The sequence below is a fragment of the Poecilia reticulata genome, chromosome 4 (assembly GCF_904066995.2).
Source record: "Poecilia reticulata chromosome 4, P_reticulata-male-v2, whole genome shotgun sequence".
Classification (NCBI taxonomy): domain Eukaryota; kingdom Metazoa; phylum Chordata; class Actinopteri; order Cyprinodontiformes; family Poeciliidae; genus Poecilia; species Poecilia reticulata.
In genome coordinates, this window is record NC_088833.1 from 27,277,995 (window position 1) to 27,293,132 (window position 15,138).

The 15,138-nt window shown below is 42.5% G+C and overlaps 2 protein-coding genes across 5 annotated transcripts in view; both read left to right on the plus strand.

Moving 5' to 3' along the window:
• Positions 1–12,207, plus strand: part of herc2 (HECT and RLD domain containing E3 ubiquitin protein ligase 2) — a 61,522-nt gene extending 49,315 nt beyond the window's left edge. For all 4 annotated transcript variants that reach the window (XM_017304349.2, XM_017304347.2, XM_017304348.2 and 1 more), the window contains 17 exons: positions 17–172; positions 707–1,021; positions 1,111–1,325; positions 1,642–1,819; positions 1,897–2,058; positions 3,456–3,547; positions 3,644–3,783; positions 4,938–5,125; positions 5,230–5,427; positions 5,518–5,601; positions 6,367–6,508; positions 7,935–8,129; positions 8,285–8,397; positions 9,985–10,175; positions 10,263–10,368; positions 10,467–10,679; positions 11,315–12,207. In XM_017304349.2, the coding sequence (XP_017159838.1) occupies positions 17–172; positions 707–1,021; positions 1,111–1,325; positions 1,642–1,819; positions 1,897–2,058; positions 3,456–3,547; positions 3,644–3,783; positions 4,938–5,125; positions 5,230–5,427; positions 5,518–5,601; positions 6,367–6,508; positions 7,935–8,129; positions 8,285–8,397; positions 9,985–10,175; positions 10,263–10,368; positions 10,467–10,679; positions 11,315–11,587 (2,961 nt within the window). In that variant the 3' untranslated portion in view covers positions 11,588–12,207. The remainder of the gene's footprint in view (positions 1–16; positions 173–706; positions 1,022–1,110; positions 1,326–1,641; positions 1,820–1,896; positions 2,059–3,455; positions 3,548–3,643; positions 3,784–4,937; positions 5,126–5,229; positions 5,428–5,517; positions 5,602–6,366; positions 6,509–7,934; positions 8,130–8,284; positions 8,398–9,984; positions 10,176–10,262; positions 10,369–10,466; positions 10,680–11,314) is intronic.
• Positions 12,208–14,525: 2,318 nt separating this feature from the next.
• The window catches only part of oca2 (oculocutaneous albinism II), a 58,477-nt gene continuing 57,864 nt past the window's right edge, over positions 14,526–15,138 (plus strand). Inside the window, exon 1 of the mRNA XM_008407632.3 lies at positions 14,526–14,889. The gene's annotated coding sequence lies outside the window, so the exon portion shown is untranslated. The remainder of the gene's footprint in view (positions 14,890–15,138) is intronic.

The window sequence follows — 15,138 nt, forward strand, 5'->3', positions numbered from 1 at the left end:
TGACTCGTTTCTCCAGGTCTTGGTTGCTCTAGCTTGTGACCTTGAGCTTGACACGCTCCCCTGCTGCGCCGAGACCCATAAGTGGGCCTGGTTCCGTCGGTACTGCACCGCCTCCAGAGTAGCCATCGCCCTCGACAAGAGGACGTCTCTACCTCGAGCCTTCCTGGATGAAGTGAGTCCACCGAGGCTGTGGGGACATTTAAAATGTTTGAATACAAAATGACAAAATATTTTCACAAAGTGAATTTTATTTCAGTCATCTCTGCTTTGATTTGTACAATATCAACAAGCTTACTGATGTGTTGAGATCATTTCTATTAAGCATTAGCTGTAAAATTCGCACGATGCTCATTATTCCTCATTTAAATTTTTTTCATTTTTCATGTTGGCGTTCTCATAAAAATTATTTTATTCTGGCAATATCACAACTTTATTCTCAGTTAAAAGAATCAGAAGATAAAATCATAAACCAGCCCTAATATTGTGTTATAGAGATGATCTGAATTTAAAGTCCAAATAAAAAGAAGTTGGGAAACATGGTTGGCCATGAGTCACTCTAAACTATGGAAACTCAAAAAGTGAACTGGTGGGGGTAAAAAAAAGTCCAGAAATTCCAAAAATTAAATCTTCCAAAACCACAAATTCGATTCATCGCATGGGCGAAACCTCAAAATGTCCATAACAAGTGATTTTCTTCCCTCCGAAGGTGACAAAGAAAATCCGCGAGCTCATGGCGGACCACGAGAGCATGAACGGACTTCACGAGAGTCACGACCTGTTCAAGCGGGAGCACGACGAGCAGCTCGTTCAGTGGATGAATCGGCGGCCCGACGACTGGACCCTCTCCGCTGGAGGCAGCGGGACCATCTACGGCTGGGGCCACAACCACAGAGGCCAGCTGGGGGGCATCGAGGGGGCCAAGGTCAAAGTTCCCACGCCCACCGAAGCTCTCGCCACGCTGAGGCCGGTCCAGCTCATCGGCGGAGAGCAGACTCTGTTTGCAGTCACGGCTGACGGAAAAGTGCGTCTGCGCCGCTTTATCCTGACCTCGCGAAATGTTTGCGAACGGCGAACATTTTGACACTAATCTACTTTTATCTTGATCTTCAGCTGTACGCTACCGGATACGGAGCAGGGGGCAGGCTGGGGATTGGTGGCACGGAATCAGTGTCCACGCCAACCTTACTGGAGTCCATCCAACATGTCTTCATCAGGAAGGTGGCAGTGAACTCCGGAGGGAAGCACTGCTTGGCGCTCTCCTCCGAGGGGGAAGTGTACTCGTGGGGCGAGGCTGAGGATGGAAAACTGGGTCATGGGAACAGAAGGTGAAAACTTTTTAAAACTTAAGGATGACTTTAACTTCAAATAGCTGGTCTTAAATAGAGATGCACCGATCAAGATTGGTAGTAAATCAGAAAGCTAAAGAATACAGGTTCTTTAGCGTTTTACATCGTAATAAATGAAAATTGCCATTTTCTTATTTTGTTTTTGGCCTGCCTTTCCTCAACTGATTCTGTCTTACCAAGTTATTGGTGCATCTTTCATCATAAAGTGAAAACTAACATTGTTTCCTGATTGAAGACCAAGCCGGTATAAAAGGTTTTGCTTCTACCGTATCTGGGATTGCTCCTCACTCCCCAGTCCCTGCGACCGTCCTCGTGTGATCGAGTCTCTGAGAGGAGTGGAGGTGGTAGACATCGCTGCCGGCGGCGCGCACAGCGCTTGCATCACCGCCAGCGGAGAGCTCTTCACCTGGGGCAAAGGTCGCTACGGACGTCTGGGCCACGGCGACAGCGAGGACCAGCTGAAACCCAAACTGGTCTGTTTTGTTCTCGCTCTCCTCCAGTTGTTGCGGACCGAACGATAAATAATCCCCCGCCTGTGTTTGCTCTCCAGGTGGATGCCCTCCAGGGTCACCGAGTGATTGATGTCGCCTGTGGCAGTGGGGATGCTCAGACGCTGTGTCTGACCGATGATGACATGGTCTGGTCTTGGGGAGACGGGGATTATGGGAAACTGGGACGAGGAGGGAGTGACGGCTGCAAAATCCCCATGAAGGTGAACCGGAATTACAAATGAAGCTTTTAGTGTTTTTTACTCTAAAATCAACCTGTTCTCTGACATATCATAAAACTTCTGACGTTTTGGTATTTTTGTGGTTTTTCTCTCAAATTGGTTTGTTTTAACTTAGTACAGAATTTAGACAAAATGTAAAGGAGTCTGTAAAATATTTATAGGGTTAACAGTGTTTCCCCCAGTATATTATAAGCCTGGCGGGCAACCAGGCTTTACTTGTGCCCCCACCAGGCTTGCTTATTTTTTTTAAGATTTCTTTTTTGTTTGTTTCTATTTTTTTAAGGATTTACAGCTGGTGTTCAGTTATTAGTCTTCCAATCTTTTCATAACACGTAATTATCAAGTGATATTTTCAAATGTCTTGCCAACTTCAAACATTTTTTAACTCAAAAAGACGAATGACTGTCCCGGCACCCCGAGCACCAGGCTTACCAAGTTTTCTGTGGAAAACTTTGGGGTGAAGGTTCACATGATCAACAGAAACAATAGCACAGCAAATGTGTGTGTATTGTTTTCTAAATAAAGTGTCAAAAATATACTTTGCAAAGCAAAATCCATTTTACGGTTGGGTTGAGAAACTGCAAAACAAAAATAAAATAAAATTTTCAAAGGGATTTTGAAACTAGAGTATCAATCTCACTGGTATCAATCCAATACTGATAACGACTTGGTATCAATGTGATCAATATCTTGGAACGGTCCACCCAACTCTATTAATTAGAGTGCAGTAGGACTGCAAAAAAGGGAGAACCAGAAAAAGATCCTCACTTATATTTATTCTAAGTACGTTAACTAGTATTTAACCAGTGTTTAAACAAGTTTGCCCTGAACATTGTGATTTTTATTTTTATTCTCATCTTGCATTTATCTCGCACTGTGTATTTCCCTGGATGTGTTTTCCAGTTTTGTAAAGTCTTCCCATGCTGGATATCTCATTCACAAAAAAAAGGTGTTTTTTAAATGAGTCGCCGTAGCAACATCATACATCTCATTATCAGATCAGACAGCTTTAGTCTGCTGTTTGCCGGCCTGAGATAAGGATTCATTGGGAGCTCAAAGACAGACGATGCGTCCAGGGTGAGAAAAATGGTGCCTGCTGTCACGGTCTTAATAAGTGAGCGCAGACAGAGTCTGGTGGCTGTGGGTAATAAATCAGACGCTCTTCAGCATCAACACCAGGCTGTTTTGTGGAATGCTTCCCACCTTCTGTCTCATTGCGGCACAAAGATGCAACTAGAAGAAAGCATCTCTGCTTTCATTCAACATGAAGCCTGTTTTTAATGCGTGAGCCACATGAATAATCCGTTCTCATTTACAAATGCATAACATTACTTCATGTTGATTCTAAAACTGTTATTTCAATGATGTTCAACCCTTAGATCGACTCTCTCACCGGCCTGGGAGTGGTGAAAGTGGAGTGCGGCTCTCAGTTCTCGGTGGCGCTCACTAAATCTGGAGCCGTCTACACGTGGTATGCACGGCAGCTGTCGCACACAGACCTGCTTGGTCTCTGTGTTGTTGTCGTTCCATGACTGAACTCGGTCCTGTGTTTGCGTTCGACTGAAAGGGGGAAAGGGGACTACCATCGACTGGGCCATGGCTCTGACGACCACGTGCGGCGGCCCAGGCAGGTTCAGGGGCTTCAGGGGAAGAAAGTCATCGCCATCGCCACGGGGTCTCTGCACTGTGTTTGCTGCACCGAGGACGGTAAGACCATCTACCTTCCACACATGTTTTGGTCTGCCCACACCAAGGGTCCGCGACATTTACAACACTAAGGCATCATTCACATCAGCCCTGTTTAAACTAGAGCTTTAATGGCACTGCAGTTTGTTTGCCTAGAAAGTCCGTTTCATTTGGTGAAGTGTGAATGCACAGTCAAATCAAAAAAAGCAAACTGGTCCGCCTAAAGACGTAGGTCTCAGTTTGGTAGAAATAAACTCTACCGTGGATACAAGCGAACTGGAGACTGCTCCAGAAGCATTAAGTAGACTAAGCACAGGGCATTCTGGGTAGATGCAACCAAAAAGAACATGAGAGTCTAGTGCAGGGGTGTCAAACTCCAGTCCTGAAGGGCCGCTGTCCTGCAGTTTTTAGATGTGCCACAGGTACAAAACACCTGAATCAAATGGCTTAATTACCTCCTCAGTTCTCCAGAACCTTGCTAATTACTTAATTATTCTATTCAGGTGTGGTGCAGCAGAGGCACTTCTAAAAGTTGCAGGACACCGGCCCTCGAGGACTGGAGTTTGACACCCCTGGTCTAGTGCTAGCCGGAGAAACGGCTCGTTGTCTTTTAGCAGAGAGAAAAAAGAAATTCTACACTAATATCTGATGCTACTCCATTTTTGTTTGAGCTCAGTGTCTTCTTCAGAATTTTTTGTGTTGTTTCCGTCAGTAGTTCTTGGTGCAGCGCCACCACAGGCAAGGAGAGAAACAGTTTTTCTTCTGAAGGGTTTGGTTTATTTTCACATTGTGTGTGAAAGTGAACCACTGCAGCTGAAAATGAAACAGATGTCCCCAGTCGAACTGAGCCTACCGGACTATCAGATGTGAAAACACTCTAAATCACGCACAGGATGGCTCTATTTATAAACCCGGTTACTTTTGAAACTCCGATTTTATTTGGGGGAAAAGAATGAAAGGAGCTCTATAAATGTAAATACATTTGCAAAATTTTCTGAATTTTATAAGGAAAAACCTTTAAAACAAAAGTTTTTCTTGGAATTAACAATTATGCTGAATTTTGCGCCGTTCTGTCACCGAATACCCCCCAAATAAAACATAGAACGTTACGACTAGAACATCAAAATGTGAGTAATTCTCAAAAATTACTTTGTGTTGTGTTGCGGCCCCTTCAGGAGAAGTTTACACATGGGGCGACAACGACGAGGGCCAGCTGGGAGACGGGACCACAAACGCCATCCAGAGGCCGCGGCTGGTCGCCGCCCTGCAGGGCAAGAAGATCAACAGAGTGGCCTGTGGCTCGGCTCACACCCTCGCCTGGTCCACCAGCAAGCCCACCAATGCTGGGAAGCTACCCGCACAGGTGCCGCACCAGCTCCGGCTGTCCACCGGGTGGCGGTAAAAGCTCTGCAGTTCTCGTTTGACACCCTGAAATATCTGCTTTTTCTTCGCTTTGTGTTTTTGAAGGTCCCAATGGAGTACAACCACCTGCAGGAGATCGCCATCATGGGCCTCAGGAACAGACTCCTCCTGCTGCATCACTTCTCTGAGCTGTTCTGCCCCTGCATCCCCATGTTCGACCTGGAGGGCCGGCTGGGCCAGACTGGGCACGGTCCATCGGTCGGCTTTGACACGCTAAGGGGCATCCTCATCTCCCAGGGCAAAGTATGTCATCATGGAGATTTATCCAGCACAAGTGGAGAGTATTTTAGATTTTTTATTAGTATATTCATTTAAAAAATTTTCTGCAAACAGGAAGCAGCTTTCAGGAAGGTGGTCCAAGCTACGATGGTCAGAGACAGACAGCACGGCCCTGTGGTGGAGCTGAACAGAATACAGGTAGCCTCCGAGTTAAAGTTTGCATTCGATGATTCAGGGGTGTCCAAAGTTTTGGTCACGTGCATCAAAATCAAATCATAAATGCTTGCAGGCCAAGAAAACTATAATTAAGAAAACAACTAAAACCAAGCAAAAATAAACTGATTGTTTTTGTTTTTTCTTTTTTTTTTCCCCAGGAAAGTATTTTTTTTATATTTTATACATGTGTTTTAAAAGAAAAGACTAGTTTTCAAATGTTGGCCTTGGTTGAACAAAAATGTATTCTTACTTTTGAGAATAAATTTCAAAGCGATAAATTTCAAAGCGCTAGCTAATATTTATCCAGGTTTAATAAATCACAAAAAGCTGGTTTAGGTGCAGTGAATTCAGCTTTTCATTTTAAAAAGAAAAAAAAAAGTTTGTCTCCTTTGTTCTGCTTCCCTCCTCCTCTTCTCCCCTAAGATACTTCAGTGTTTCATGTGATGTCTTTCATAAGAGGATTCCCCCCCCCCCTTTTTTTTTCCTGGTGTGTGATCTGCAGTCCTTCCTGTCTGTAGGGAGTCCTGTTGTAACTTTAAGCCCCACCGCATGTGCGCACACACACACACACACACACACACACACACACACACACACACACACACACACACACACACACACACACACACAGAGTTCTGTACTGTTGTTGCCGTGTTTCCAACAGTACATCAATTACATGCACAACCAGGAACAAGTCAAACCTTTTTTTTTTGTTTGTTTGTTTTCCTTCCGTTTTCTGCTCTGCAGGTGAAGCGTTCCCGCAGCAAGGGGGGTCTGGCGGGCCCCGACGGGACCAAGTCTGTGTTCGGTCAGATGTGTGCCAAGATGAGCTCGTTCAGTCCGGACAGCCTGCTGCTCCCCCATCGCGTGTGGAAGGTTAAGTTTGTAGGTGTGTGTTCATGTCCACAATGGGGATGCAACAGCTGCTTCCTCAAATTCCCCTGATGAACTTCCTGCGCTGGGCGATCCGTCCTGACGGGTTTTTATGGAACAGGCCAACAGAACGGCGCAAACTGCTGCTGCTGATGGAAAACGATATACGAGTTTCAATAGTTTGACCAAAAAAAAAAAAGCATTTATATTCAACCCCCTTTAAATGCAACCAACTGCATTGAAAAACCACGTCATTAGTCAACAGAACCAACTTTTGAGTAAGTTGATATAAATCCAGCTGTTCATCACAGAACATCTATAATAGCGGTACAACAACCAGCAGTCTTGCATTCTTAAAGCTACAGCTAATTTTCTAAATGACTACTAAATAAAACGATTTATTATGAAAGTTAACAAAATTAAGCTCTAATTTATTTCTATTTTCAGATTTAAGAAGTAAAATTAAATGAATCCATTTATACAAAATACAAACTTTTTTTTAGAATGAGATGTGCCTTTATTTTAAAATAAATATAGAAAATGAAGGACAGTTAGCATAGTTTGAAGCTAGTTACGTAGGCCTGTCACAATATCAAATTTAGCTGAACGATAAATTGTCCCAGTAATTATCGTGATAAACGATATTGTTGGTTTGAGACCTTTTTAAGGTAATATAATGACCTCTTAAAGACAAACTTCAATTTTGTAAAAAACACGCTGGAACTGGAGGATATTTCAAATACCTAAAATAAAACAACAACCCAAAGCAACAATAATAAAAAGGAAATAAAAGCCACACCCAACCGAAACCAGATGTGAAATTAATTATGTCTCTGTAAAAACAAAATTGCCCTTCAAAAGACATTAATCACCAGAATGGGAATTATTGAAGTCATTTTAATTGATCATTCGATTAATTGATTCATTGCTTATTGCAACAGGACTAGTTTTAGATGTTGAAAGCAGATTTTGCATGAAAAACTCCTAAAATGACCATTTCTTGGTTCATACATAATCAAAACCATTTCCTGTGTGTTTTTTGTGAGAGCCTCAGGAGTCACAGCTTGCAGACTCTTCGTTTAGCTCAATTCATATCCATGTGCTGGAATGGCCTAGTCAAAATCCAGATATAAATCTAATAAAGAAACTTTGTCCTGGAAGACTTTCACGTGAACTCTCTTCATCTAGTCTGTCTGAGGCTGCCCTGCTTTTCCATAGTCTCGAAATGTGCCAAAAGATGGTTTTAACTCGGTGGTTCTGAATAATTTTCAGCTCTTTATTAGTAAAATGTAAAAAAAACAAAAACAAATCCCTACAAAATAGGTTTTTACAATGAGAGAGCCAGAAATGCCAGAGTTCGAATAACCCAATTTTTCCACGGATCTGGCCTGGTTTGATGCCATTCTCTATCTCTGTGCCCCTCTCTCTCTCTTTTTTATCAGGAGAGTCCGTGGACGACTGCGGCGGAGGCTACAGCGAGTCCATCGCCGAGATGTGCGAGGAGCTGCAGAACTCACTGACGCCGCTGCTCATCGTCACGCCTAACGGCCGCGACGAGTCAGGCGCCAACAGGGATTGCTTCCTGCTGAATCCCGCTGCCAAGTCCTCTCTTCACATGAGCATGTTTCGCTTCCTAGGTACCAATCCTCCTAATCTCCTCATGAGCAAATCACGGAAAAATAACACTTATGCTAAAATAAAAAAAAATAAAAAACATGGTGTCTGAAATATCTTTGTCACTGTTGGACATTTTCTGCAGTGTGTTTTGATGTGTTTTTTATGGTCTCTGCAGGAGTTCTCCTGGGAATCGCAATCCGAACCGGAAGCCCTCTGAGCCTGAACCTGGCAGAGCCTGTATGGAAGCAGCTGGCAGGGATGAACCTGACCATCGCTGACCTCAGTGAGGTGTGTGTGTAATTGTGTGTGTGTGTGTGGATTGCCTTGGTGAGGACGAACACGGAGTAGAAAATGTTCTCCCAGGAGCAGAAACATTCACACATATAGTACTGCTGGGCGATGAATCAGTTTTTTCAAATTTTTTGCTTTTGAAGAATTTATTTTAAATTGGGGTGTTTTTCACCAAAGCATTGTGTCTCCATAGATCAGAGTGACATCGTTTTGTTTTTACAAGATGTTTTACTAATTCTGTTTGTTTGGAGTTTGACTTCAGGTCAGCTTTATGACAAAATATTAGAATTAAACTAAGATTTTTTTTTTCTTAATATTACCAGAATCATTTTTTTTTTTAAATTAACATTTGTAAAAAAAAATTCATAAAATTTTTGTACACATTTTTATGAAAATTAAAAAAAAAAAAAGAAAAAAAATGGCTACAGAATAAAGGGTCTCAAAGTTGTCATTGAGGGGATTTCAGAAATTCCTCATCTGAGACCTTAAGTAAGAAAATACGAGTTTTAAACTCATGCAAGATTTTTTTGATAATGGCAGCCTAATTAAATTTTGTTACATATCAGACATGAAGGGAGGACTTTGCTTTTACAACCTCAGAGTCAATGAGTTTATTTATGTTTCTTAGCTCCTCCAGTCCACGTGATCCACATCACAACGTCGCTAAAATCACATTCCTATACATTCCACCTCAGATTAAAACCTGAGCCTGGCTCTTTGCTGGTACAGAACTGTCCGAATGTTTCTGGAAACTTCTCTTGAACTCGAAAGCTAAAAGCATTTTTGGTTTGGTAAGACAGTTGCCCCCGCTGTGCTTTTGGCTGGTGGCGTGAGTCCACTCCTGCCCTCACGCTCTGATCATACGCTCCTGCAGCCTCCTTGGGAGAATGGAGGAGTCAGAGGAGAGGGGGGGTAAAGAATTTTCCCTCTCAAAGCTGCTTTTGTTTTGTAGTTTTCTCCCCCGAGATATCGCAAAAGGTTAGATGGCAGAAGAATGTTTTAGCACAAGATGGAGAGGACCACCGTGAATCTCACGGGACGTGTGTTGTGGTCACGACTGCAGTCACGTACACACAGACACACCCAAGCTGGAAAACACTTCAAGTAATTTATCCTGTCAGTTATTCTGACAATTAGTTGAGTAATCAAATAAAAAAAAATCCTCCCATTCTGCTGTAGCTACTTAACCAGTAAGAAATACATGAAGGAGGAAATCCTCCGGCCCAAACATTTTTTCACCGTGGATTAAAATCCAATTTGAAAACCCTCAGCGGCCACAATTATTTATTAAAAATGCGAAAATAAATCTGACTTCTTCTCTTTTTACCTGTTTTTAGACGAAAGGACAGAATAAAGAGCTTCAAAGTTGTACAGTTTCCTAACTTGTTGCACCATTTTTACTTTGTTCCTATCACTTAGCATCCATTAGCAGCTCACAGTGCGCTAAATAGCAAAACATAGCTTAACGAAGCTTTGAGGAAGACGATTTGAATCTAGGAATGGTTAAAAACGGAAATCATTTGCTGAATCGTTGCATCCCTGAGCCAGACTCTGTGATAAGCAGGGACTTTGTGTTGTCCTCAGGTTGATAAGGACTTCATTCCTGGGCTCATGTACATCCGGGACAACGAGGCTACAGCAGAGGAGTTTGAAGCCATGACGCTGCCCTTCACCGTGCCGAGCGCCAGCGGACAGGACATCCAGCTCAGCTCCAAATACTCCCACATCACCCTGGAGAACCGGGCTGAATACGTCCGCTTGGCCATCAATTATAGGTTAGAAAACTTTCTGATGGCACAGATGGGAATTTCTTTAACCTTTTTTTTTTTTTTCTTATCTATATGGTTTTACTTTTTGTGCAGACTCCACGAGTTCGATGAGCAGGTCTCTGCTGTGCGCGAGGGAATGGCTCGGGTGGTTCCAGTCCCTCTGCTGTCACTTTTTACTGGTTACGAGCTGGAAACCATGGTGAGGGAGAGCATGCATGGCCTCCAGAAGTCGCTCTGTACTGCAGCTTTGTGCCGATTCTGATGGAAGTATCTTCTCTTCACCCTCCTCTGCTTTAGGTGTGCGGCAGCCCGGACATCCCCCTCCACCTGCTGAAGTCGGTGGCCACGTACAAAGGCGTGGAGCCGACGGCGCCGCTCATCCAGTGGTTCTGGGAGGTGATGGAGTCTTTCTCCAACACAGAGAGGTCTCTGTTCCTGAGGTTCGTCTGGGGCCGCACACGCCTGCCCCGCACCATCGCCGACTTCAGGGGCCGAGACTTTGTAGTGCAGGTGAGGAAAGGTCCTCTGATCATCAATCTTATGATCAATCCATCCAGTCAATCAGTTTGTCCAATCAATCCAACAGTCCATCCATCAATCTCTCAATTTATCCATATTTTTACAGTCCATCCATTCAACAACCTTAGTCTTTCTTACCTTCCATCGATCCACCTATTGGACGTCTTTCTGACCATCCATCCATCTGTACTTTCACAAACTGTCCAGTTGTCCTGTTTTCTGTCTGAACATGCTATAACAGATCTGTTACATTTGGTACTGTTTTTTTCAGCAGGGCAAATTTCTGTGTTCCTATGTAAAGTTAGGATGGTTAAGCATTTTAGTTCAATCCGCCTCTTCAGCTGCTACTCGTTGCTGTGTTCCTTACTGTCCTACCGTCTCTGTTTTTGCAGGTGTCTTATTTAATGCATGACCACTGCGGAAACATCCGCCATTATTCAATTAGATCTTTTGTGTTTAAAAAAACAATAGCTACAAAGAATAAAACTATGAAAATGTGGTTTTTACATGCAAACGTCAGCATCTTTCAGTCTTTTGTTGTGTTTGTTGTGTTACGTGTTGAAACAAACAAAAAAAGCTAAATCTTCTATCTCCTTCACTGAAACCTCGGTTTCGTTTGTGTTCAGGTTCTGGACAAATACAACCCTCCCGACCACTTCCTGCCAGAGTCCTACACATGTTTCTTCCTGCTCAAGCTGCCCAGGTACTCGTGCAAACAGGTGCTGGAGGAGAAACTCAAATACGCCATTCACTTCTGCAAGTCCATCGACACGGACGACTACGCCCGCATCGCCCTCTCCGGGGAGCCCGCGGCCGACGACAGCAGCGAGGACTCCGACAACGAGGACGCCGATTCCTTTGCCTCCGACTCCACGCAGGACTACCTGACGGGACACTGAATTTTCTACAGACGGCGAGGATCCTGTGTCAACCCCACTTCATGGCGCACACGTTCATACGGACGGTCTACTGAGGCACAAACGTCTGTTTTGCGGGGGAAGGGGGGGCGTGCAATGACATTAAAAAGAATTATAAGCTAAATAAAGTGAAAAACACCCGTTTGTTTTTAGTTTCTTTAAAATGAAGCGGAGCGATCAGCTGCACATGTGATTGTTGTGTTACATGGAAATAAGTATATTACAGTTACAGCCTAGCACTGTGGTAGATTCCTCCCTTTTGGTTTGTGTGAATTACCTGTCCTTAGATTGTATATAGAAACTGATGTGTGATAATACTAGGATTCCTTTTTTGTTCTTTTTTAGTAACAACCATGTTTCTTTATAAATATATATGTATAAAAACATTTTTAAAGTCGGCGTTTCTCACCCAGCTCACTCCAGTCAGAGCCCACCGAAGGATCATTTGAAGATTTCTGTATTTACCCACCCACCAAGTTTGTGCACTGTCTCCTTAAAGAATGTATATGATTGTGCCATGTATTCACAGGGGTCATTCCTGCATATTAAATGTTAATACATTTCTGTTAATAAAGTTAAAATAAATCCTGCTTATTTAACAATGAGTGTTGCTGTTTTATATTTTAGTGAGTGTACCGCTAAGCCTGCTTTTGTTTTATTTTTTATTTTTCTGGTACAGTGAGATAATTAGCCTCTTTGTAGATTTTTATTTTTTTTTTTTTTTTAGATAAGCGAAAAAATTTTAGTAAGGCTAAAAGCATATACACTGCTCAAAAAAATAAAGGAACACTTTAACATTTAAGTGAACACTGAAGTGTTCCCTTTATTTTTTGGAGCAGTATATTTGAATAATCATTTTAGTATTGATGGAGGATGTCCTGAAATGTTTTTTTTAATTAATTAAAACAATTTAAGCTGGCCTTAAATATCACAAGTCTTAAATTTTGTGGTGACGTTTAATTTCTTTCTTTTTTTTTTTCGATTTTTGTCAGGCAAACGTTTGAGTCACCCACAAACAAAAATGGCGTCCGTGACTTCGCCACTGGCTTCACTTATGTTGCCAACTCATTCGATGTTGCATCCTTTCTGTAGTAAGCTGGGGACTACTATATAAAAAAAAATCTGTTGTACTTTTCTGTTGTGATATGAGTCTTAAATTTAATTGGTAATGGTCTTGAATGTCTTAAATGTTTATTGGTGAGCCCTATTAGCTTATTAAGTAATCAATTATAAGGCAGCTTTTGTTTTTCAAAGCTGCGGTATGTAACTTTAAAACTATATATATATATATATATATGTAGCACCCCACTGCTCCATCACCTGTTCTCAGGGGCAGAACTTTAACTCACTTGTGGGGTGGCTACTTGGGTTCGTGATTTTCAGGTAGATACCACGCAGGTTTACCTCATATGAGTAGCCGTTACTCCACTACTGTTGTCATTCTTTTACCTTCCCAGTAAAATAATCCAGACATCCACGCACAAAGTTGTTTTTTCTTATTTATCTTCAACACACAAACCTGGCTTCTTCTATCTACCCTGAACGTTGGTAGGAATTTAACACACATCAGTCTCTATAACCCCTTATATATATTTACAAACATTAACAGTTCTTAAACTTACACCAACTTCACATTTCAGCATATAACTTTACACATCTCCGCACACAGGGCCCACTCTCACACATACAGTCCAATACCCGTTGACGCTTCCGTTGCAGGCCTGATGATGTTCGAGTTCGCTGACACGAACGCAAAATCCTTGTTACTGTTCCTCTTGTTGGAACCGGGTGGACCCCAGAAACCGGCTCGCTCCGCCGACGTCCTCACCGTCACCGCTGCTTCGCGAGTCCACTTTCTTTTTTTTCCGTCTCCACGCAGGATTCCTGTAGCTTTCTTTATCTTCAGGGAAACGTCCCCGCCATCTTGCTGCGTTACCCAAAAACGGGCTCCGCTGTAGTGTCCTCTAATTAGTAACAGTCCTCGCTTCCCATTACTCAATTGTGAACTATACTTATAATCTTATTTCTAACTCACCAACTATGTTTTACACAAATTCTTTTTCGTAAGGTTCCAATCCCTCTTTCCTTTTTTTTCTTCCCCTCTCTCCTTCCGCTCTCGTTCTCCTCTCGCTTCCCAGAATCCTCTCGTCTCTCTCTTCCCCCCCGTACACTTCACTGCACCTCGTAAATCTCAGTTACTCTCGGACACAGGAAATCATCCCTCTCCGTACTTTACAATAGGTAAATCACCAAAATATACATTTATGTAACTCCATTACCCATTCTTAACCCCAGTTACATATCGGAAGACATAAACCCCCACTTCTTATGGTTCTCCAAACCCCAGGGCTACATATATAATATACTTTTTTATTTTTACTGTATTTGTTACTATGTTGAGACAATCTGGGAAAAAAATTGAGCTAATCTGCCTTCTCCCTTAGCTCCTATCAACATTTTTTGGATGATCTGGATCAGGGGCCACCAACGCCCTTGTCGCCCGCAGGGCAAGTTCTAAAAATAGCCATTCTCATTAGGGAGCATTGCCAAATAAATTATTTAATATTTTTACATTGAAGTAGTAATATTTGTTTATATTCAGAATTTTAAAAAAAAGCCTATTATAAAAAAAAATTTAAATGTAAATTGTTATGCATAAATGTTATCGAAGGGCAGCAGCGCCTGCAGTTCTGCTGCTCCCTCTCTGCCGACCTTAGAGTGGGAGCAGCTCTAAGGTCTTTTTTTTTTTTTTTTTTACTTTAAGTAAAAAAAATAATTTCTGAAATTTTAATTATCGAACCCTCTTTACAATTAACAAAATTGTGGAGAAAAAAATATATATTATGCGTCAAAACATCTTGTACATAGCGCACACCCGAGTCTGTGGGGGTCAAAGGGCACCCAGAGCTTAAATCTTATTGGTCAGTTTGCTTTTGTTTATTTGGCGGCTCGGCGCTTTTTCTGTAAGCTAACACTGAATGAGCGGAGTTTGAACCTCCCGCAGTTCTAGGAGCGGTTCGGATTCCGGTTGAGCTTTTTTACCGTGTTCGGTTCTGACGGGTCGCCGGTTATGAGCTTTTTGATGTTTCCCGAACCGGACAGTTAGCGGGTCACCCGTTACCTGACATCTGCCGCTCTAACACTGTGTGTTAAACAATTGAATCTAGTTGAAACGTTTTCCAAAAGAGTAAAAACTAAGCAAACAATGTTGCTTCACCTTCTCCTCCTCTGCACGTCTGACACCTGAACCTGGATCAACATCCTCCTCTTTCCGTGGATCACAGGTCGGCTCCGCTTCCATGTACTTATTAGTATCGTTTGTGTTAAAAAAGGGTTCGCTGCTTTAGTGGTTTAAGTTTGCGCTGGTTTTGTGCGACGCGCACATGATGCGCATTGGAGACATGCGCACTTACAGGTCAGGTGCAGGGATAGTTTTGTGCTACCTTATAATCTGTCGGACATTTTTTTCTCTGCGCAATTTGTTAATAGTAAAGAGGGTTGGATAATAAAAATATGCAATAACTTTTCTTTTT